The sequence below is a fragment of the Dicentrarchus labrax genome, unplaced genomic scaffold (assembly GCF_905237075.1).
Source record: "Dicentrarchus labrax unplaced genomic scaffold, dlabrax2021, whole genome shotgun sequence".
Taxonomy (NCBI): Eukaryota; Metazoa; Chordata; class Actinopteri; family Moronidae; genus Dicentrarchus; species Dicentrarchus labrax.
In genome coordinates, this window is record NW_026136710.1 from 22,671,841 (window position 1) to 22,694,425 (window position 22,585).

Genomic DNA, 22,585 nt, shown 5'->3' on the forward strand with positions numbered 1-22,585 from the left:
TTCTGTAGGAACCAATGGGCTTGGGGCTGAGTGCCACAGACAGCGTAGGGGAGTCAGAAAGTGCTGTATAAGCATTGTTGGTTGAATAGCCTAATCATAGAGTCAGAAGTACTATGGATCCACCAAAGCTCCCTGAAGTAGTTCAGCATGCCATGAAAAGTGGAAAGAAATTAAACAGTGAGTGATTTTCCACTCTTCCACAGAAGCAGTTGTTTTTTTCAAATCATGTCAGAGCTGAGGTAATGGTAAGGTCAGTTTCTTTTCTCTTCTCTCTGCAGTCAAACCACGGCAGTATAGCAGGATGAAGGTGTTGAGGGGGAGTTTACTTCCATGAAATATTTATGAGAAAATGCACCAATGCAACAGTGCAGCAGCCAAAAGTGTGGGGCTCTAGTTCTCTCTTTCCTTATCTCTTCCGTCCATGAGCCGTGTTTCTCAAATCTCTCTCAGTGAGCTATTAGAATGTTTTTTAATCTTCGTTTGAGCTACCCTATTTACTCATTACCTCAAAATAAGAATTGTTGTGTTATCGTTACCTTAGAATAAGCCATTTTTATTTACAGAGGGAGTGAGTCCACCATGTTGAACCGCCATGTTTCAACAGTAGCCTGGAACGGACAATACAAACAGTGGCTGTAGATAGGACCTCTAACGTGTTTCGTGGCCACCACAGTTTTTCCTAAACACTTGGAAGAGGAGGGTGAGGCAAGGGGCTTGTAATCTGTAATTACAGCACTAGATGCCACTAAATCCTACACAGTGGACTATTAAAAAAATAAAAAATAAAAAATAGAAAATATTGTATTGTGTTTTATTTATTTGATTATATCAATAATAAAGAGGATGCAATATGCTGACTGTATCATTAGAAAAGCCAATCAGAACAGTCAGAATAAATCAAAACATTATTTCTCTATTCATTTCTATTTCCCTTCTGGTGATATCCATCCATCCAAAGCTAAAATCTTGATATTTTGACATGTAGTAATAAAAGTGATACAACAACAAACACAGTTTAAACACAAATGATGTACTTTAACAATATAATTAATAGATTAAAATGTGCCCTACTCTTCCTCCTTGCTTCATGGTCAGCCATGATTGCTGAAAAAGGGGGTGTGGCTCTACTGCTGTCGACTTAAGATGATGTGGAACACTGTGATTGGCTTAAAGACATCCAGTCAAATAACTGCGTGTAGTTGGGCGGAGTCAGATGACAGTCATCATAGATCTTCCTAGAAAGTTATGTCCATTGGAATGGACAGGGATCTGAACAGGTTAGAATCTGCCATTCAACCCATGGTTAGGTCAGAATCAACAGTGAGCTAACTGTGAAACTACAGTATTGTTGCTATGGTTACCCAAGACCATGTGTTCATAGTTGAAAAGTGAAAAACGTACTCAAAGATTACAGCATGCATACTAACTCGCTTTATTTTCTAGTGTGCTGTCAATGTCCCACAACACAAAGGAGCTAATAACAGCTGCAAAAACAAATTGTGGACGATGGTAAAAAAATAAGTAGTACACCTTGTTGTTTTCTCTCTGTTACATTACCAGTAAAATACAGGGAAGTGAGCTGATCTCTTGTGTTCTGAAAATACGTTCTCATTCCAGGCTGTCAAATACAGACACAGCCCTCAGGTACCATTTAGCATCTGTATGAGATGCCTTTTTTAACATTGGGATAACGTTGTGAAATGGTCACCGTTTGGTTAGGTTTAGCCAACAAAACTACTTATTTAGGTTTAGAAAAACATGTCATGATTTGGTTTAAATATTGCAGCAAAAGTCACATGACTCAAGTGACATACGTAACATTTGGTTTCACGCAGGTCATGAACCCCTGTGTTTGTGTGTGTTTGACCAGCCCCACCACCTCCTTAGGATATGGCCACGTATATACAAATGCAGGCGAGTGACCATGGCAGTTTCAGGTCAGCCACACAAACATATTTGCTGTTGGTTGAAGCTGCAATTTTGCTGGTCACAAGTGTTGAACTCCATACCGATCTGAAAATCTGCTTTGCCACTGGAAGTGAAGGTTTTATTTGCAGCTTCGATCACATAGGATGGAAGCGAATGGAAGGGGAATATTCGTCAAATATTGATTTTGCGTATGTGAAACTGTGCCCTTACACAGACTTTCTCGCACTACGTCACCTGACGCAAATGTGTTACACTGGAGCTAGCGGCTCACTACATCGCTAAAGGGTACTTTGTGCATCTGTATGTAAACGCAAAGGGCCCTGACAATGTCTGTATTTAGTGCCATGGGTATGAGCACAGGCCGGTACTGACTGCAAAAACAGTACACTATGATCATCACAATAAAATACACATTGCATATTATTAGCATGAAGTATGAGACTGGGACACAGCTACATTAACCCTTGTCTTTTTCCATCTGAATAAGAATCTTACTTCCTACTGCTTTTATGTACATTATACCTTAAATCTGTATCCGTCTTATTCTCATGTAATTTGTCTCTCTCTCACGAGCCCACAAGCACCTTGCAATGCATCTTAATTTATAAAGCAGGCTGTAGTCATATAGCCTGTAACAGTTTCCACATGTTTGTTCCTACAGGCAGCGTACTTTGTGTTCAGAACAGGACTGAACAAATCTTCAGCAGTAGATCCTCAAGCTGAACTGAGTGTACTGAATCACTAACTAAAGCAGTGGCTGTTTGCACTAGAGCTCCCCTCACTGGTGGAGGGGCGCACTGACATTCAGATGACAGTTTAGCCTTGATAATCTGTGGGTTTCTTAAGAGCTTAATGAAAGATAACAAAAACTACTGTCTATTGCTGAGTTTTTAGCCTTGCAAAGAGGGCTTATACAGGCAGAATGAACTCTTGAATGAAACATAATTAGAATCCAAGGCTGAGCTGAAGCCCCTTCAGCCCCCAGTATGCTTTAACACAGTGCCCATTGGATCCCCAAACAGCATCTGAAAACCCTTCACTGATGGTGGATTCGGGATGGACTGTATGCGACAATTTTTGCAACTTTCTGAAAAAGACAATCTCATATTTGTGCGACTAGTCTCATCGAGACTTCTAGAAATTTCTGACTTTTTCTGCCCCCCACTGGCAGAACCAGAAAAGACACTGTGGCTGATTCTGCACACAAAACTGCACAAACGACATCATCAGCTAGACAGAATAATTACAATCCTAGCTTCTTCTGGAGCCTTCAGCCACATCTCATGGTCTTCATCATCAGATGGAAGCATTATGACTGTATTCAGTACAGTGACATAAAATGACATACACTCACTTGTATTGATCTATTTATTCTGTTTTATTGTGAAAAACCTGTATCTATACTTGGCAACCCTGACATTTCCAGTTGGCCATGTGTGTCTGGATACAGGATGGATGTAGGATCATCTGATGCACACCAGAATTGTAACCTGATCTGCAGGCCTGGATATAGCTACCATGTGTAAAGTCTCATTTTCAGATGGTATTATATTTCTTTCACAGTGGAGGCTATACTCTTGGGATAAATTGACACTACTTAAAGCTAATAACATATGAATAATCAATCGGAACTATTTGGTGAATGCGCATGTTCAGATATCAGAAGATTACAGTCTTGCAGTGCAAACACTAAGCATATGAAGCAGAGCAAGACTGATCGTAAACTGCTCTGAAGATTTCTCAAACCAAGGCAGGATCATTGGGATAAACTGCGCTACTCTATACTGCACTGCCCTCCTGTGGTTCATTCACTACACTGCAGCTCTCCTACAAGAATCTCCATCATACAACTGCACCTCTTGATTATGATGATGCCTGCAGTAGTGTGTAGAAAGTCCTGGGAGTTTAATAATGATATTAGTTACACACATTCACTCCTGACAGTACCGGTGGTGGATGAAGCCTCTGAAAGCCACACATGAGTAGAAGTACAAATATATTACCAGAAAATGGTTTTGGTGGAAGTTAAAGTCACCTATTAAAATATTACTTGAGTGAAAGTCTTAAAGTATCAGTTATTTACTGTTCTTATACTGTATATACTGTTAGTATATATATATAAAAAATTCTGATATTAAATGTACAAAAGTACTAGCAAATGCTGCTACAGTTATTCTTTAAGCATGCACCTAAAAATGGAGTCTATTACACCTGAAGAAAAATGAATGTCTTCACAACTTAAGTTTATAAAACAATAACTATGTCAATGGAAGTCCATGGTATTTAGTTGAGACTTCACACTACCTCAACAACACTAACAGTCTGCTTCCATCATGAGCTCTGTCTCATCGTCTAGTGGAAGCGTCCTCATGTAGTTGCTAGTATCTCACATGGCTGGGTGTGAGTGGAAATCCAAACTTAAGCACTTTCTCAATAACGTGATTAATGATGAAGATTTAACTTGCTCACAATGCTAGGACAACACTGATTCGCCAAACCTGCTAGCTTGCAGTCTGTGTTAGACCCCAACATGTCCTTCCTCTTTATTGCACTGTAACAAATGTGAAATGTATCCCGTAATGTAGTAATAGTATACATTTCATTCAGGACATGTAGTGGAGTAAAAGTGTTAGTTGACAGAAACATAAAAACTCAACTAAAGTACAGATACTTCCAAAATATACTGTAACAAATATGATTACATTGTAACATTACACCACTGGTCAGTACGACCATAGTGTCATACTGCTAGTCAGGCCTTTTTCACAGAACACATTTTCACTTATCAGAGCAGTGACATTAAAGGAAGACTGAGTAGAATTTTCTTTAGAAAACAATGTATAGACTCATACAAGAAAATCCTCTCAGGCATCACTTATGACCCACTACAAGTGTATGGAGGGGAGTCTGTCAAGATCCTGCAGCCCCCTGCCTGTATTATGCTGTATTCTTGCTGTGTTGTATGTTAAGGTCCATAGGTCAGTAGGTCATAATGTAGAATCACCTGAATATAAGAGTTTTAGCCTTTTTGTTACCTTAGAATAGGCTGTTTTTATCTACAGGGAGAGCGGGTCCTCTTCCATGGAGGCTGCCATGTTTCTACAGTAGCCCAGAAAAGACAAACCAAACACTGGCTCTAGATAGCACCTTTAACCGTATCTTCTTCTACAAACTTGGAAGGGGGGTGGTATTGAGTGAGTAACACTGCTGGTGCTTGAAGAGATATTTACAGAAATGATCAAACTGTATAAATAAAACATCCAAATAACTGAATTTGTCACAGGGGGGATTTAGTATTTCTTAAATCCTTGCTATTGCCCTGTGCATGTGTTCTAATTGTGATCTTAAATCAGCACAAGTGAAGGGACACTCCCTCCCCCAAACTATAAATAAATCCCTTGTATATGAGTATATAAAGCTACAACTGTTAAATACAACATACACATAAATGCAGCAATATGTATGTAATAGTAAAACACTGACACTCTACTGCACTGTGCATACTCAAACCTTAACCTCTCATACTCTAAGTATTACATTCAGCACTTTTAGTTGAACAAGTTTAATTAGGACCTTCATAAGAAGAAGAATGTAATAATGTTATTATTGTGGTTACTATTATTATGTTCATTCAAATGTACTATATATTACTACCCGTATATACCTGACCGTGAGTGAGCAGACAGGAGTGAAACCAGTCAGTAGGGGCGCTGTTGTCTCTCGTCCTCACGGGAACCAAATAAGGAAATGACGTGGTGCATGTGCAGATGGACTCAAATAGAAAATAGAAAGAGTGACACCGGGACCGGGTCTGTGAGAGGTAGAGGAGGGACCTGGCGCTGACTTCAGACGAGGTTAGTGTTCTTTTACAGAATCGCTTTTAAGACGTTTACATCCACCAGAGTTGCTCTTATAGCCCGGAAACAGGCCGACGGTGGCTAACTAACCGGTTGGCTAAAACTACACCTAACTCAGCACGTGCAGGGCCTTATTAGCGTCACTTACACTGTAATTAACTCTAATTAACTCTAATTAACTCTAATTAACTGTAATTAACTGTGTGTGAATTCATTAGGAAACTGGAAGTCGTTGTCAAGTTAAAACTCAGCGTGTGGTGGGAAACCACAGTGGTGTTGAACATGAAAAGGCTAGCTGTTCTTTACTGTTAGCGTTTCTAAGTTAGTTAATGCTGCATAGTGAAAAAGTTCCGCCCTGTTTACAGATGTTCCCTTTAACTTCCCACGTGGAGGGGCTATGACGTCGACTCCCAGTTGTGTGAGCTTTGATAGCAGCTATAGCTAATGTATCACTGAACTGTCAGTCACTGTGAGTAGAGCACACACAGTAGCTGCTGTGGTCATAGAATTGTCATGGTAACATTCTGTGGTGTAACGTGTGTTATTTCACAGTAATTACACACTGAAGAGCCCCTCTGGGTAGTGTGATGGGTTATATAGACCGATTAATGTTGATTGTCTATAGCAATCAGTCAGTAAGAGAGCACAGTGTGCCCTCCACTCTCAGCCACTTTCATTCTGCTTTGGCTCCACAGTTGCAACAATCAACCGATTAGAAGTCAAAAAATAAATGAATCGCCAACTATTTTCTTAATCGATTAACCTATTTAAGTCATTTTTTAAAGAAACAAATTCTCTGCTTTCAGCTTCTCCAATTGACAGTAAACTGAATGTCTTTGGGTTGTGGACAAAACAAGACATTTTAGGACTTCCACTTGAGCTTTGGGAAATACTGATCAACATTTTTCACCATTTTATGGATCCACAACTAATTGATTAATCCAGATAATGATTGACAGATGAAAAAATAAATCCTTGTTGCAGCCCTATTGTGCTCTGTGATGTTGGTCAGGGCCTAAAGGGAAATGTATGTCCTCTGCCCTGATCACAAGATGGGTGCTGACAGCTGAACTACTGCCAAGTGTAGCCAGATTTGGCTCCTGCTGGAGTGTGTGTGTGTGTGTGTGTGTGTGTGTGTGTGTGTGTGTGTTCGTCTCGCATGCTGAGCAGGTGATAGGAGCCCCCTGTCCACTTAAAACATTGCTGGGGTGTGAAGTTTGATTATTCATCCTTTTTAGTTACAACCTCCACAGAGCTGAATGAATATGGATGAATATCCATTAATTACAGAGTTGAATGCAGCTTGACAAACAGGTGGATGACAGCTCACAGGAGACAACAAGTAGCCTAGAAACTACAGAGACAACACTGAATACTGAAAAGCACATTTGCAATCTGACAGGCAGTACATTTTAAATGCAGATTGGTATTTTTTAGTAACAGGCCAGACACATAGTACAAGTAGTAAGGAAAAGTAAAAAACATTACCTCTTGCAACTGGAACTGCCCGTGGCCCCAGTTTGGCACCCACAGAATCCTGATAGCAGTCCTCTTGAGCTGGAATACAGCATCCATAAAAGGGAGCCTCCACCCATCAGTCTTCCTGCACCATCAACTTCAACTAACACTGGGACACCACAGGTCCCTTTTTAATTGATATGGGACAGCTGTTATCAGGGACATGGTGATCCAAAGTGAGCAAGGTGTCCCTTCCCCTGGTCTACACCTCAACCAGGTTTGGACTGTTCATTAGAGAATCTAACCTGGAACAGCTGCTGTGCACCGTAGCTGAGAGTAGTGATAGTAGTTTGTGTACTTTTTCCTGTGAGTGAACCGTGTTATCTGTGGACTCTTGACAGGATGGGAGACATAGCAGAAAATGAGACAAGCTTCTACTCTAATGCGGAGGGCTACTGGAAGGAGGTTCCCCCCACAGTGGACGGCATGCTGGGAGGCTACGGCAGCATCTCCAGCATTGATATCAATGGATCCAAGGCTTTCCTGCAGAAGTTCCTCGGTGTAAGAAGCTCTTTTAAGATGTCAGACAGGGATAACGTTTGCTTTACCACTCTGAGTGGGACTAATGTCTACATGAAGACATACGGTATATGTCTTTCTGGTCGGTTTCACTGGAGTCGTGAATCTGATGACTTATGAACTGACTGTTAACACCAATTACTTGGGACTCCAGCAAGTTCCATTGTGACTTGGACTGACATGATTAATGTGCAGCAACTCAACTCAACTCTGCAAACAAAATATTAACAATATGCAAAACATTCAACTCAAATTACAAATGTTTGGTATTGTGTCACAGACACACCTATATATGTATATAGAGTTTATTTGAAGTACTCAATACATTTATTATAATAACTGATATTTTGTGTTAGTGTAAACAAGTAGTTATAAGTCCAAAGTGAAGGATTTATAACAACTTGTTTATAACTTGAAACATAAACTCGGTTTTGACTTGGGACTACTTGCTGGACTTGAGTTGGGGACCTGACTTAGGACTTGTTGGTCTTTACTTGGGACCAGGCTTGAGACCTAAACACTTAATACTTAAGTTGTCCCACATCTTTTGTGAAAAACGTGGTACAATGAGCTGTGGAGGTCTGGATAGGAAACACTACCCCTTCACTGTCTGCCCATTGAGCCATATGTTGAGCCTTCTACTGCGAGTTCAGCTGTTCTTAGCTACAACTGCTCTTTCAGCTGTAGCATGTTTTGCTAACCAAAATGTATAAAATATTTCAGATTACAGGTACATTGGATTTACATACAGTTTACAGTGTCACAGCTTTTATCCAATAGTCTGTTTTTGCCATTAAAAGGAGGGAGAGGGGAAGACGGGCACGAGCTGTGCTCTGGACTGTGGAGCAGGCATCGGGAGGATCACCAAACGTTTACTTCTGCCTCTGTTCAACACCGTGGACCTGGTGGACGTGACGCAGGAGTTCCTGGACAAAGCCAAGACGTACCTGGGAGATGAGGGCAAGAGAGTGGGGAAGTACATCTGCAACGGTCTGCAGGACTTTGTACCAGAGACCGGCCGCTATGATGTCATCTGGATCCAGTGGGTCATTGGTGAGTGTGCCTCAGTGGTTGCCGTCAGAAATAAACAATGGCTGTATGTCATATTCAATACTTTGAGGAGAGGAAATTGTTACCCCCATTGGTATGATTTATCACAAAATATGCTCCTATAGCAGTTGAGCAAGCCTCGATCAGAACCTGTCAACTTCCTCCTTTCCTGTACTGAGATATGCTATGTGCTAGGCTAATCTATGTGGAAAAGACAACCACATTTTTGAGATGGTTAAAAGATAAAAACATATAAATATAGTTACATCTTAAGTTAGATAATGTGGTTGTCTTTTCAACATAGATTAGCCTAGCACATAGCATATCTCAGTACAGGAAAGGAGAACTGTTACTGGAGCGCAGAACAAAAAGGGGCAGGGCTTAGGAAGGGATTAAGGCAGCCTGGTGAAGTTCTGCATGGATGAAGAACACAACCTAAAGCCCGCCATGTTCTACACTGAACAGCTCCCCCCCCCTTTTCCCCTCAGGCCACCTGACAGACGACCACCTGGTGGAGTTCCTGCGACGCTGCCAGAAAGCCCTGCGGCCCAACGGCCTCGTCGTGGTCAAGGACAATGTGTCGTACGAGGGCGTGGTCCCCGACGAGGTGGACAGCAGCGTCTGCCGCGACCTGGAAATAGTGCACAGTCTGGTGGGCAGAGCGGGCCTCCGCATCGTCTACGAGGAGCAACAAATGAACTTCCCAAAGGAGATCTACCAAGTCCATATGCTGGCTCTCAGATAGAGGACTGTCCCTCCTGCGTGGGACAGGAAGAAGGGCCGCTCTTGTATACAAAGTATTTCTAATGTGGAAATGGTATTTTTCTAGTCAGCCGTCCGTTTATTATCTGTTTGGAAGGGATCTGCAGTGTGGTGTGTTTGTGTGTGTGAGTGTGTGTTGCTAACTTTTCTGAGCTACCAGGCCACATTACACCTCTGTCTTACCAATAGTTGCTCTGTCTCACACTCAGGATGGACAAATTCTGGCCTGTGTGTCCTGAGTCAGTGTGGTCTCCAGCGGGATCGCAGGTCAGAGTTCACCTTTGGCTGTGTCGGCCAATAGAAACCCTGATGGAGAGTCATTGTTTTAACGCCCCACTCTAACGTACTGTCATCAGTTGGCTCAATACTTATTTATTACTAATGCAGCTGAAGGCGTGGGGAGTTTCACTGACCAGAGGGCTAATGTGACCTTCACCTTACTGGAAGCGTTCCAGATGTGCAGCAACAGACACATTTCCATTATTGTTTCATAGACATTTTGGATGTTTTACAGCTGATTGGAAACATGTTTGCAGGTCATTTTCTAAACAATGTGGAAACTTTGTGGCTGTATTTTACTGCTTTTACGGGCTATCTGTTCATATGGAGTCTGATTTGATACTTCTATTTACATAAATGTTGATTAAATGTATCTGACACATTGGAATAACACTGAAGCCTACTTCACTTAAGTAGATCATCTTAAATTATTCAGATGATACGGATGAAAGTGTAAGTGGGACAGTGCGACTCCTGAAACTGACGGGATGCGATCGCTGCAGACGTGTGGCTCTGTTGGAACTACAGGAAGTCCACTCATGTTTGTACAGAGGCGTTACAGAGCGAAACTTCTTTTACCTAGTAACGACCGACCATCCCACAGCCGCTTCACACTGTGATTGGTCAGCTGTGTGGAGGCGAGGAAGGAGCCGGGGTTTGAACTTCTCTCTCTGTTCTCTTTTCATTCTGGACGTTTCTGTCAGCTCAAATCAGTGTCAGGATGTAATTTTAGGCAAAGTGTCTAATCACCAAGAAAACAATCTGCTGATTATTTGGTATTGAAAATGAAAAATGCAGCTCTAAACCATAGCAGTGCTTCCACTGTTTTAGACTTTGGGGTTGGGGTGATGCAGTCAGACTAGTTTTGCCATAACGACAAAATCAAAAGGTGTATGAACGCACTGACATTAAATAAAAGCATTTACTTTGAGTCAGAAGTGATGCTTCCGAGACAAGAATGGACCCAGTGCGTACCTGTGGGGTTTACCTCAGGGTAGAGCTGGCCGATGAATCCATTCATCCAAATTTAAAATGAGGCAAGAAAACATCTTAATTGTAAAATATTTAGCCTACAAATGTTATAACGTGGGGCTATACAGCTGCTAAGGACTACAAGCCCCAATCCACTCAAGTCACTAATCTACACAGAACATGTAGAATTCTTTTCTCACAGTATCCCATAAGAAGACCTCACAGAGGCAGTGGAGAGTCACACTGCCACAGATATGGTGTCTTTTGTAGTTCAGAGAAACAAAATGAGGAAGTTGAGACAATGTCTCCTTTCTCTCCATCACATCTGCTTGTTCCAGCACTCCACTGGAGCTCTAGCACGCTCATTTGTTTTATGGCTGCACTCGTGTATGTTCTGCATCATTTTACACTTTTTCTCAGAATTCAGCCTGATACACCAGTAGAGTTTCACCTTAAAGAAACGCATTCAAAATAGACAGCATATGAAGAAACACAGCCTGTTAATATGGGAAGCAGTAAAGACTAACAGTAGATTGTACTTACAGTGAGTGCTGTCACTTAAGATTCATCACTCTGTTTCTGCAGATCCATTGCTAATGAATTTCCATTTGGAGGTCAGGTAGAAGATACCATTCCAAATAAAAGGAGTGTTGCTCTTTTGACATATAATAATATTTGATGCCTATTTCTGTCCTCTTTAAAGGCTCTGTGGACTCCTTGTCTTTACTAATTTTAAAGATTTATGCTAAATGCCTCTGCTGTATCACATTTATCACAATATGTGAAGATCAGTTTACAGAACAGATCGTTGGTGTTGTTTAAATTATGAAGTTTGTTGGTTTATATTTTTCAGTTTGTCCAGATAGAGTAATGATTCAAAGGATTTGACTCTGGTTTAAGGCTGCCAATATGAATCAAAATCAAACCAATCAAATGTAACTGTCCACTTATGTACATGACATAAATACAGAATATAATAACCAGCATAAACTAAAATGACACAATACTGGTATAATGAAACATTTGAAAAGGATTGGACAACAAAGCGTTGTAAACTCTGACACCGCTTCACAACATCAGATTATTGGCCAGTTTCAGTAAACTAGGATTAAAACAAGAAAAAGAGAACAGTGACCATCAGGCTGAGATGGTTTATTACGGCATATTTTATACAATCAATCACAATTATATCTACTGGTCCATTATACTGTGTGTATATCATCGAACCAGGTTGACAGCAGGATTCACACACTCCAGTGCTGTCAGCTAATGCACTTCATTATTGTCCTAACAGTCCCAACACTGCCTTCCATACATGCTGCCTCTAAAGCTTTCACATACACTGCTGCTGAATCACAACTGCCCCCACTGGCTTTTAGAAACACACTGTGGATCTCACAGTGTGCTGCAGTGGGAATTATGTTTCACTGTGTTACTGAGAACTCTGCAGTCAGTGTGAATGCATTCAGCCAGCAGGACCGAGCAGAGACGGGGGGTTCTGCCTGTCAGTGTCAGTGCTGGGCAGTAGTAATAAGATTACCTTCCCCAGTAACTAATAATGTAACTAATTACTAATACATTTCAGAAATATTACAGTTACCCCATCCCCCCACCCCCAAGAAATAACTGCATTACTTATATTGTCACCCCCTACTGATTTGAAATCCAACAATCCAATCACATCCTTGGATTCTTTTTTTGTAATCAGCAAGCAGGAAGCTAGTTTGACCGATGGAACCGCTCACATTCAGCAAAATACAGAGGCAGCAGGAGAGCGCCAGCAGACTCATAAGTAAAGTAATATTACTTTTGGAAAGAGTAATAAGTAATAAGTAATACTTTTTTTTTTTAATAAGGAGCCAAACACTGGTCAGCCTCTGTGAGTAATGGGTTACTTTAATTCCACTACTTTCAGTGATAACTAGTAATGTAACTAGTTAGGTTTTCAGTTACTGTAATTGAACTAACTACTGCAAAGTTAATGCTTACATCCATGTGGTTCTACTTCTACTGAATCCTCTGGTCTACTAACTAAGAGAAGATGCTACTTTGCGACGTTGCTGCCCTCTGGTGGTCGGGGGTTTAATAACTAGATACATTTGTTCCACAGCAACACTAAAATAACATATCTGACAGCTGTGAGCATGAATAAGAGAAGCAGACATTTAAAAGTAAGGCAAAAGTTACTTTCCCCAGTAACTAATTACAATTCATTTTTAGAGAAGTAACTGAACAGTTTTTCAGTCAATTGCCCAGCACTGAGGCTGACTAACAGCCCTACACACGTGTTAAACATACTCAGTTATTAAGGCAGCAAATATTTTAAAAATAGTAGAAACACTTGGTTCATGTTGCATTGTACCAGGAATGCCTCACTGAATGACGGTGCGTTGCAGCAAAAGTGGAGCAGCTCAACGTGAACACTGAAGGAGCTACAATGTACTCAAATTCTACCAAAGGAAATGTATAATTTATAAGATATTATTAAAAAGTGTTGCGAGTTGTTGTGGGAGGTCCTGCTCCACCTCAGGAACAACTATATGCCTCCTCCGAAATAGGCTGAAGCGACTGACGGGAAAAGTTACCGTCCTGCTTGTCCAGCCTGGGTTGAGGTCACGTGATCAGGACCAGGTCTCACTCTGGAGCTGGCCCGACCTCTCCATGGTCGCCAGCATCTGCTCGGCGTCCTCTGCGGACACGCCCCCCTCCTTCTGGAATGCCTCTTTCAGAGCGTCACACACAGCGTCTGGCATCTCTTTAGCATTGCTGCACAGGATAACACACAGTCAGCCACTCAGTGTGTGTACAGAGGCCTTCAGCTACGGGCCAGCACCACACACAGCTTTTATTTTTGTCCCACATCCCAGAATGAAAGACAGAAAAATCATATGAGACACACAATACTGTTCCAAGCAGAGTATTTGTATATATGTCTTAATACATGTCTGGAGGGGACCTTTAATGTCCAGTATGAACAGGAGGAATGATTACAGTGAGCATGTTTACACAGCCAACCTACAGTTGTTTTAAGCCAGACTACAGCTGTGACTCTGTTCTGAACCCCCGGGTGTAAACAGGAGAAGGTGGGACTCACCCAGCGATGTAAAAGCAGGCACTTTTATTGGCGATCAGGTCCCACAGGAGCCCAGCGTTCTCCCTCACACGGTGCTGCACGTACACCTTGTCCTCCTGACACACACACACATTCAGCTTCAGATTATCCACAGAGGAGACGCACACACTGCCACAGCTACAGCGCTGCCTGGGGCAGGTGGCCTCAGTGAATCCTGGGTATTGTAGGAAAGGTTGAACACAGTTCTGGTTTTACTGTGAGCTGGAAAATGTCAAACCCTCTGCAATCATATGTATATATAAAAACTTTATATATTGTTTTATCTTATTTTATATATTTTATGTTATTCTAATATAAATGTAATTATCTGTTGTTCTATGTCTGTATGAAGGCACTGCAAACCTTCATTTATTGTACAGTCTTGTATAATGATAAATACATGTTCTTGTTCCTTGATTTTTTATATATTTTGGACATATTAGAACATAGTACATATATTGTTATATATTATATACAGTATTATAGATTTTTATATATTTGGGTATATGTATGTTTGTCAGTTTAACATTAGACATTTTTCATTTATGACAATTTCAAAATACTTTACAGAGGGAAAAATAAACATCATTAACCCATTCTGAATAGCAATAATCATTGTTTTCGTTTTTATTCTACAGCATGTGAAGGTTCAGATCTTAAAAGATCTTTTTTTATTCCCCTCTGCTGGTTTTTTGGCAGACTCTATATTCATCAATATTCATTCTGCTCGTGGCATGGTAAACCAGTTAACAGACATATAGATAGATCAGGAAAATCTAAAAGAGCAACTCAGAGAAAGTGGGCGAGGGCTGGGCCATCGTTTGGGACATGAACGCTGAAGTGTTTGTCTATGCATGCAGTGTGTAAGGTTGAGTTTCTGTTCTTTCCTATGCTGGTTGACGTCTATTGAGTGTGTGCGTGAGTGTGTGTGTGACCTGGTCTCGTGAGAAGGCAGTGAAGAGGGTCAGGTGTCCGGCCTTCATCATCTCGTCCCACTCCGACCTGAAGTAGAAGTCTTTAGACTCGGAGCGACAGCCGAAGAACAGGATGTTGGCTGCAGAAGGAGGAGGAGGAGGAGGAGGAGGAGGAGGAGGAGTGTCAGGTCAGGACTGATGTGAAGAGGTGAGAGACAGAGTCAGAGAGGTGATGAACTCACCGTATTTTCCCTCTGCAATCCTCTCCTGTAAAGCCGACCTGAAGGGCGCCACTCCTGTTCCGGGTCCAACCATTATCACAGGGGTGTCCTTCTCTTTAGGGAACTTCAGGGTTCCCTTCTTCACCCACAGGGGCACATGCACCTCTCCTGCAACACCGTTTAGAGCAGTGGTTCCCAACCTTTTTCTATAATTATAAACTGACTCAGTGGCATATATTTTATGGATATTCCATATTATATTGAAAACTGTACAATGAACCCAAACAGTAACTGCAAGAAGTTTGTGTAAAACCAGTGATCTGGATGACTTTTGAGCAGATTATTTCCTGTTTAGGGAACTTTTCATACAATTCTCTGTCTGCATTATGTATTTTGTTAACAATCATGTTTTCTTTTCCCTGACGCTTGCCTGGCCACTGTTCTATTAGACTAATTACTTTACATTCATATTCCTTCACAGAAGTGTACCAAATGCTGAGATATAGTCTTTCTCTGTGTATATTTTTAAAATTTTCTTACCCCTTAAAATCAAGAACCCCCCCGCCCCCATGAAGCTTTCGCGACCCCCAGGTTGGGAACCACCAGTGGACCTACTGGTTTAGTACAACACAATAAAAGCATGCATGGTTTTATATTTGGAATATATTTTTGTATCAGGATGTACTTATTCTCAACGTTGTGTGTTTGTTTTTTAACTGTAGGATTACAGTATTTATTTAACATTTAAATTCTATAAATTCTCAAATAGTCTTTATCTTCCTCAGTCACAGAGAAAATCAAGTGTTTATTTGATGTAGGCTTATATTAGAGGCAGGCCTTTATTCCTAATTTCACATGTTTGTGATATATTAGATCATATTTAAGTAAGATTTCTCCATGTTTTCTGATCTCACTGATGCTGTCTGCCTCCATGTTTACCTGCTGTCTTGTGAATTCAGTGTAATGTACGTATTTCTGAAACAAACCAGCCAATCAGAATGAAGTAATCCCTGTTGCACTGATATAAGCCATTGTGAGATGTGGCGACAGACCTTGTGCAGGGTCCAGGGAGGCCAACCAGCTGGAGCAGAGGCCTTTTCGAGGTTTATACATCTTGGTTTTGTAATGAACCACGGCCACCAGGATCTGAAGTCTGCGTGGGTGAGCCTGTGTGGAGAGAATGCTCTGACTTGTACTGTATTTACCTATACTACTCAAAGAACTGCATTCATTTCATAGCAGTTGAACAGTCGTCGTGAAAGATGAGCTACCTGGAGAGAGGAGGCGATGGAGAAAGAGCGAGGCTGGATCTCAGGGAACAGATCTAGGAGATAGTCTGCTTTGAGTTCAGCTGTAGTATGGGGGAAATCTGCCAAGACCTGCAGCAGCAAGAACACAACGCACTCAGTAAGCAGGTCAAAGGACAGGTTTATATATTTAAAGCCTCTATGTGTGGGATCTAAACATGTCAGACTTTTATTGGTACTCTGAGGATCAATGTACTTAAAGTACTAAAAGTTGGAACCACTGGAAGGCACAGTGAAATATTAGTGTTCCTCTAGACTAAACCAGCGCTGCCCCTAACCCTGAGCCGTCACCTCCAGCGTGGTGCGTCTGGGCCGGTTGCAGTAGCTGAGCAGCTCGTCTTGGCCCGCCGCCGAGCTGAACTCCACCAGCTTGTCGCGCTCCAGCTCATTGGTGGCGAAGGTAGACAGCAGCTCGAAGAAGGAGCGGCGAGGCACGGCCGAGATGTCCAGGTAGCTCTCCATTAGGTGGCGCACAGTGCAGGGCTGAGGAAGCCTGGCTGGAACTGAGAAGGTAAGAGGTTCATTCACAAAGAAACGGGTAATTTCACAATTTTACTTTAAAGCTGCACCAACACGCACACACACGCACACACACACACACACACACACACACACACACACACACACACACACACACACACACCTGCATTGTGGTCTGTGGGCCTGAGAGTGAATCTGGCATCTGGATCTAGTCTCAGCAGTTGACAGAACTGCTCTACGTCCTCTGACGCGTTACAGGGACGCATCATCACCACGTCACCGGCAGCAAACCTGCACAGCAACACTACAGCTAATGGTGGGTCAAGACCAAGAAGGCACAGCACTTTCATTTTACATTGAAAAGAACAAAGAAAGAATTAACTTTGTTTGTGATAAACTGGAGTTCAGGGTGCACGCATTAAAGGGGCTCCACATTACTCACTCAATGCTGGATCCAGTGATATCAAACTCAATGTGCCTCACGTCCTGAAAGTGTGACACGTCTGTTACTCTCCTGTTGGACACCAGTCTGCAGGGAAAGGGACGGGACTGGGAGGGGACGGTTTGCTCCGTGGGAATCCTCAGCCTGTCGTCTGTCGTCTCCTTCACATCATCCAGGAAGTGGAAAGTGTATGTCGGAGGGAGCCTGCAACAAGGAACGACCTGGGATTAGCAAACTTTCAATCACAATATGCAACCACACATGACATGCTGTGTCAGATCCAGAGGATACTCACGGTTCGTCATCCCTCAGTGGAATCACATCGGCCAAAGATGGGTACAGAGCAAACACTTTCTCCCAGAATGATGTGAGCCACGGGTCGATCACAGCGTCTGACCTGGTTCAGACAGATTTTGAGAAAATTTGTTGCATGTCTTTCTCTCTCTCTTTGTTAAGCTATGTTTGATAAAACTCAACACTTCTTACCAGGTGTATATGTTTCACATTAAGCAATGTGGCATAATATGACAATAATGTACTATTATATGTGAAAATATTCTTACCCCAGGTCATGTTGGTCGTCTGCCAGCCCGACAGGCAGCAGCACACTGGCACCCAGCTGCAGAAGGCGCTTATGGAGCTTCTTGGCCACAAAATTGAACCTGCAAGTGAAAGTGGTGATGCTTTTAGAAAGACCAGGTCACTCTGAAGGTGCACTGAGAGAGCCGTAAACCTGTAAAGGACTGACTTTGGATAGGAGGAGTCCCCCAGGCCCAGGATGGCACAGTCCAGCCGACTCAGAGAGCCAACAGGCAAAGACTTCCTAAAGACAAACCTCCAGAAGTTCTTTGAAGAAAGGAGAAAAAACACAAACGTGAACAGAGTCAGACATTATTCATTGATGGGTTTTTCTTATTTCAGTATATTTTTCTGTAAATTCATCTAATAGGGCTAGTATAAAATAAGAAAATCTGAACAAAACTAGAAGATCTTTTAAATTGAAAAAATATTGAAGCACACAACATTCCATATCCTCAGGCGTCTTATGGTCTTCAGTGGGGAGTGGTAAAGCATTTTGTGGCCTAATCACTTCATTCAAACAGAATTGCAGCATTTATTGTGGACAGTACAGAGAAAATAAAAGTGCAAAATAAAGTGTAAAAGCACTTGTGTGTTTATCAACACTCTGTTACCACAAGGAACCGGTGACACTTCCTGGTGTGACCCAGCCTTTATTCAGACAACCAAAAATTTAATTTCCTTAATTTAAGAAGACTCACTGTACCAGCAAGTAAAACAGCGTTGTTTCAACAATCAGGGATATTTTCTTACTAGTTTTTTTCCCTTTTATTTCATTACCTTCATATTGTCCGGAGGGTCTCCTTGGCCAGTGGTGGCGCACACAAAAACAACCAGAGACTCTGAGATCAAGTTGGCCTGTTTGATGAGAGGAGACACACATGAGGGTACAGTGCTTTCATGTGACACAAGTAGGCTTTAAAGGACCAGTGTGTAGGATTTAGTGGCATCTAGTGGTGGCGTTTTAGATTGCAACTAACTGAACACTGCTTGCATCTGTGTTTGACAACCAGGGAATGAGAACAGGCTGTGAAGAGTGGGTGGCTGGTTAACTTGTGAAAACCGTTACTGGTCCTATTGACAGCCAGTGTTTGGTTTGTCTGTTCTGGGCTACTGTAAAAACATTGCATTTCAACGTGTGACGTCTGTAGATAAAAACAGCTCATTCTAAGATAACGATAACACAATGATTCCCTTCATTCAGGTGATTATACACTGATGAAAACATAGCTATGAATATTATATTCCATTTCTGCCCATAGATCCTCCTCAGTGTTATACACTGGACCTTTAAACAACAAATGGGGAAAGGGGTAAAAGTGCACCAGTGCAGGGAACTGAGTTCAGTCATCGCTATACTGAACAGCACCACACTCACCACATTGTAAGAGTCCAGAGGCAGCACTTGAACCTGCAGCTTCCTCCTCTGTGCCTGCCGTGCAATCCTCTGGGCCGTGTCCTGGGCCGTACCGGTCTGGCTCCCATAAAGGACACAAAGGGTGGGCTTTGACATTTTCACTGAGAGAAACAAAATCACAAAATGCTCTGTTATTTTAGAAAGACATGGACTTGGAATAACAAAACAAAACATAAGAGATCAACATAGAGAACATAAATCAACCAATAGAAATAATTACGAGCAGTCTGGTGTGTATCTGGTAGACCTGCAACAATTAGTCAATCTATTAGTCAATTGAAATAAAATTAACTATTTTGATTAGTGGTTGACCGATATGGGTTTTTCAATAGCTGATATATAATGAATAAATTCTATTGTGTAGGAAATATAGGCATATGTTTCCAGCAGGCTGAATGAGAGTTAAAGTACAGGGCTCAGAACCAACAAGGGGAGTGCCAACACTGTTCCACAGCAGCCACACTGCCACACTGCCAATGCTGTCTGCACACATTTTTTGTTTATCGGCCCTGTGAGCACAGACATCGGCCAATGCTGATTGCCTCAAAATGCCAGCGGATCGGCCCGATTAGTCAACTGATTCATTTCAGTCATCTTTCAAGCAAAAATGTCCAACATTTCCAGCTTCTTAAATGTAAGGATTTAATGCTTTACTGAAGAGTCTCAACTGCTGGTTGATTGTGTCTCAGGAGGTAGAGTGGGTTATTCACTAATCAGAAGGTTGGTGGTTCGATCCCCGACTCCTCCCTCGCTGAATGTCGAGGTGTCCTTGAGCAAGATACCGAATACTAAGTCGTTCCGAATGAATTTGTTTCTGTTTGCCATCACTGTGTGAATGGGTGAATGTGGCGTGTAGTGTTAAGCGCTTTGAGTCCATTTACCATTTGGTTGGACGTCATCTTAGGCTCTGAGAAATTGTGATGAGCATATTTCACTTTTTTTTTTACATTTTAGACTAAATGATTAATTGTGAAACTAAGATTATTCGATAATGAAAATAAGTTAGTTGCAGCCCCATCTAGTGATACTGTATAGTAACAAGGCTTATAGAGCATAAACTGCTATAGGCCTAGACTACCGAGGGATTTCCCATGGTGCACTGAGCTCCTCTCTTCCTCTCTCTCTCTTTCTGCACTCATTCATGTCCCATTAATGCATGTTACTAACTCCACTTCTTCCCCGGAGTTCTTGTGCTTTCTCGTCTCGCAGGTTCTCATGGATCCTGGTGGAGCCTCCTGCCATGGTCCTGCTTGACTGCCATTGCTAATATCACTGATATTATTGTTATTGTTATTATTATTATTATTATTACTAGTTACTGTTATTACTATAATCACTGCTCATTGTCCCCCATTGTTGTTCATGTTGTCGTCATCATCAGTCACTAAGATTAGTGTAGTTGTTGCTGTGCACCTCTGTCTGTCTCTGTCTCTGTCCTTCTGTCGTTACCTCTGTTCTCTCCCTCTCTCTCTCTCTCTCTCTCTCTCACCCCAACTGGTCGAGACAGACGACCACCCACCTAGAGCCGAAGGATCTGTCCTAGGTTTCTGCCTTTTAACAGGCAGTTTTTCCTTGCCCTTGTCGCCAAGGTCTTGCTCATGGTGGTACTGTTGGGTCTCTGTAAATAATGTTATAAAGAGTTCGGTCTAGACCTGCTCTATTTGAAAAGTGTCCTGAGATAACTTCTGTTATGAATTGGCGCTATACAAATAAAATTGAATTGAATTAATGTCTGACTGAGTTTCTATTATTCTAATAGTTTCATCATATCATTGTAATGATGAGGTCACTTCATCATGTGACAGTGTTACATTCAGAGAGTGTGGGTTAATACAGTTAACCAGGTTTAATCAATGTGCTTTTAATATGTAAGCATTTTACTTATTCAAAGATGTATTTTCTTACAGCAGACAATAAAAGTAACATTGACACACAGTAAACAATACAAACTCTCCCATAATGCAATGTACCTGACAGTTACATGACTTGTGTGGCTAGCTCCTGCTAGCAGGCTGGTTAGCTGGTTAGAAAATACGTTCATTTTTTTTCTGTTTATATATTTTTCTCTCTAAGTCCCACATATCGCCAAATACCAAGAGAACAAGGTACTTACCGCTGCTGTCTGTCAACAACAGCCTTAAACGACAACAAACTTCACAAATAACCCCACTGACTGCAGCAGTTCCTCATTGTGAACGGCACACTTTACGTCAAGGACGTCTCGCGTTGTGATTGGCTCCTGGTTGCATGCTACTTTCAAAGCCACCTAAGGAAAATCAGAGATTTGGCTTTTTACTTGAAAATACAGTCACCGAGAACCACCGTCTGTGGAGAAAAAAGGACTGAACTGAAAATGTGTCAGGGTTAACAATCTCATTATGTCATATATAACAATGCATATGTCACAGTGACCAGTACTTATACACTTTATACTTTAAAGGACCAGTGTGTAGGATTTACTGGCATCTAGTGGTTAAGTTGCAGATTACAACCATATAAAGACAGCTCAGCCCTCCAAGTGTGTAGAAGAAATTATACTAAAAAGCAAAAGGCCCAATCTACAGCCAGTGTTTGGTTTGTCTGTTCTGTGCTACTGTAGAACCATGGCGGTTCAATGTGTTCAATGTGTCCACCATGAAGAGGAAAATAAGGCTCATTCTAAGGTAACAAAAATACAATGATTCCTATATTCAGCTGATACCATACCAAACATTTCTACGAATATTGCCAATTGCTAATAGATCCCAAATGTTACACACAGGACCTTTAAGGGCATTTATAAGGGGATAATACCTATGTACTTTACTTAAATATAGATGTTTGACATAAGCTACTGTCAATCTGTTCATACTGTAAATATCTTAGTAATAACTTAGTAGCTGTATATATCTTAGTTTATTCCCCTCACTCCATTCATTGTTAATGCTGTTCATACCAAATATATATGTATATATATTCATATATATATATATATATATTCATATATATATACATTCATATATATATATTCATATATATATACATATTCATATACATATTCATATATATATATATATGAATATATATACATATATTCATATATATATATTCATATTCATATATATATATATTCATATATATATATATTCATATATATATATATATATATTCATATATATATATACATATATATATATATACACATATATAAATATATATATACATATATATATATATATCCCTGTACA

The 22,585-nt window shown here is 41.2% G+C and overlaps 2 protein-coding genes and 1 long non-coding RNA gene across 3 annotated transcripts in view; 2 read left to right on the plus strand and 1 right to left on the minus strand.

Annotated features, from left to right (window-relative positions):
• LOC127371015 (uncharacterized) overlaps nucleotides 1-22,585 on the plus strand; it is a 91,966-nt gene that overhangs the window by 1,752 nt on the left and 67,629 nt on the right. The gene's annotated exons all lie outside the window — the stretch shown is intronic.
• On the plus strand, nucleotides 5,649-10,305 carry ntmt1 (N-terminal Xaa-Pro-Lys N-methyltransferase 1). The gene is made up of 4 exons (XM_051413561.1): nucleotides 5,649-5,783; nucleotides 7,646-7,805; nucleotides 8,624-8,876; nucleotides 9,362-10,305. The coding sequence occupies exons 2-4, from the start codon at nucleotides 7,647-7,649 to the stop codon at nucleotides 9,616-9,618; spliced, it is 669 nt and encodes a 222-aa protein (XP_051269521.1). The 5' UTR covers nucleotides 5,649-5,783; nucleotide 7,646; the 3' UTR covers nucleotides 9,619-10,305.
• ndor1 (NADPH dependent diflavin oxidoreductase 1) lies at nucleotides 12,024-22,073 on the minus strand. The gene is made up of 15 exons (XM_051413520.1): nucleotides 21,472-22,073; nucleotides 19,320-19,459; nucleotides 18,722-18,799; nucleotides 18,111-18,208; nucleotides 17,926-18,024; nucleotides 17,658-17,759; nucleotides 17,363-17,566; nucleotides 17,084-17,211; nucleotides 16,732-16,943; nucleotides 16,405-16,512; nucleotides 16,186-16,300; nucleotides 15,155-15,301; nucleotides 14,934-15,052; nucleotides 13,981-14,075; nucleotides 12,024-13,652 (listed from the first exon to the last, which is right to left on the minus strand). Exons 2-15 carry the CDS (start codon nucleotides 19,452-19,454, stop codon nucleotides 13,508-13,510), a joined length of 1,785 nt encoding a protein of 594 aa, XP_051269480.1. The 5' UTR covers nucleotides 19,455-19,459; nucleotides 21,472-22,073; the 3' UTR covers nucleotides 12,024-13,507.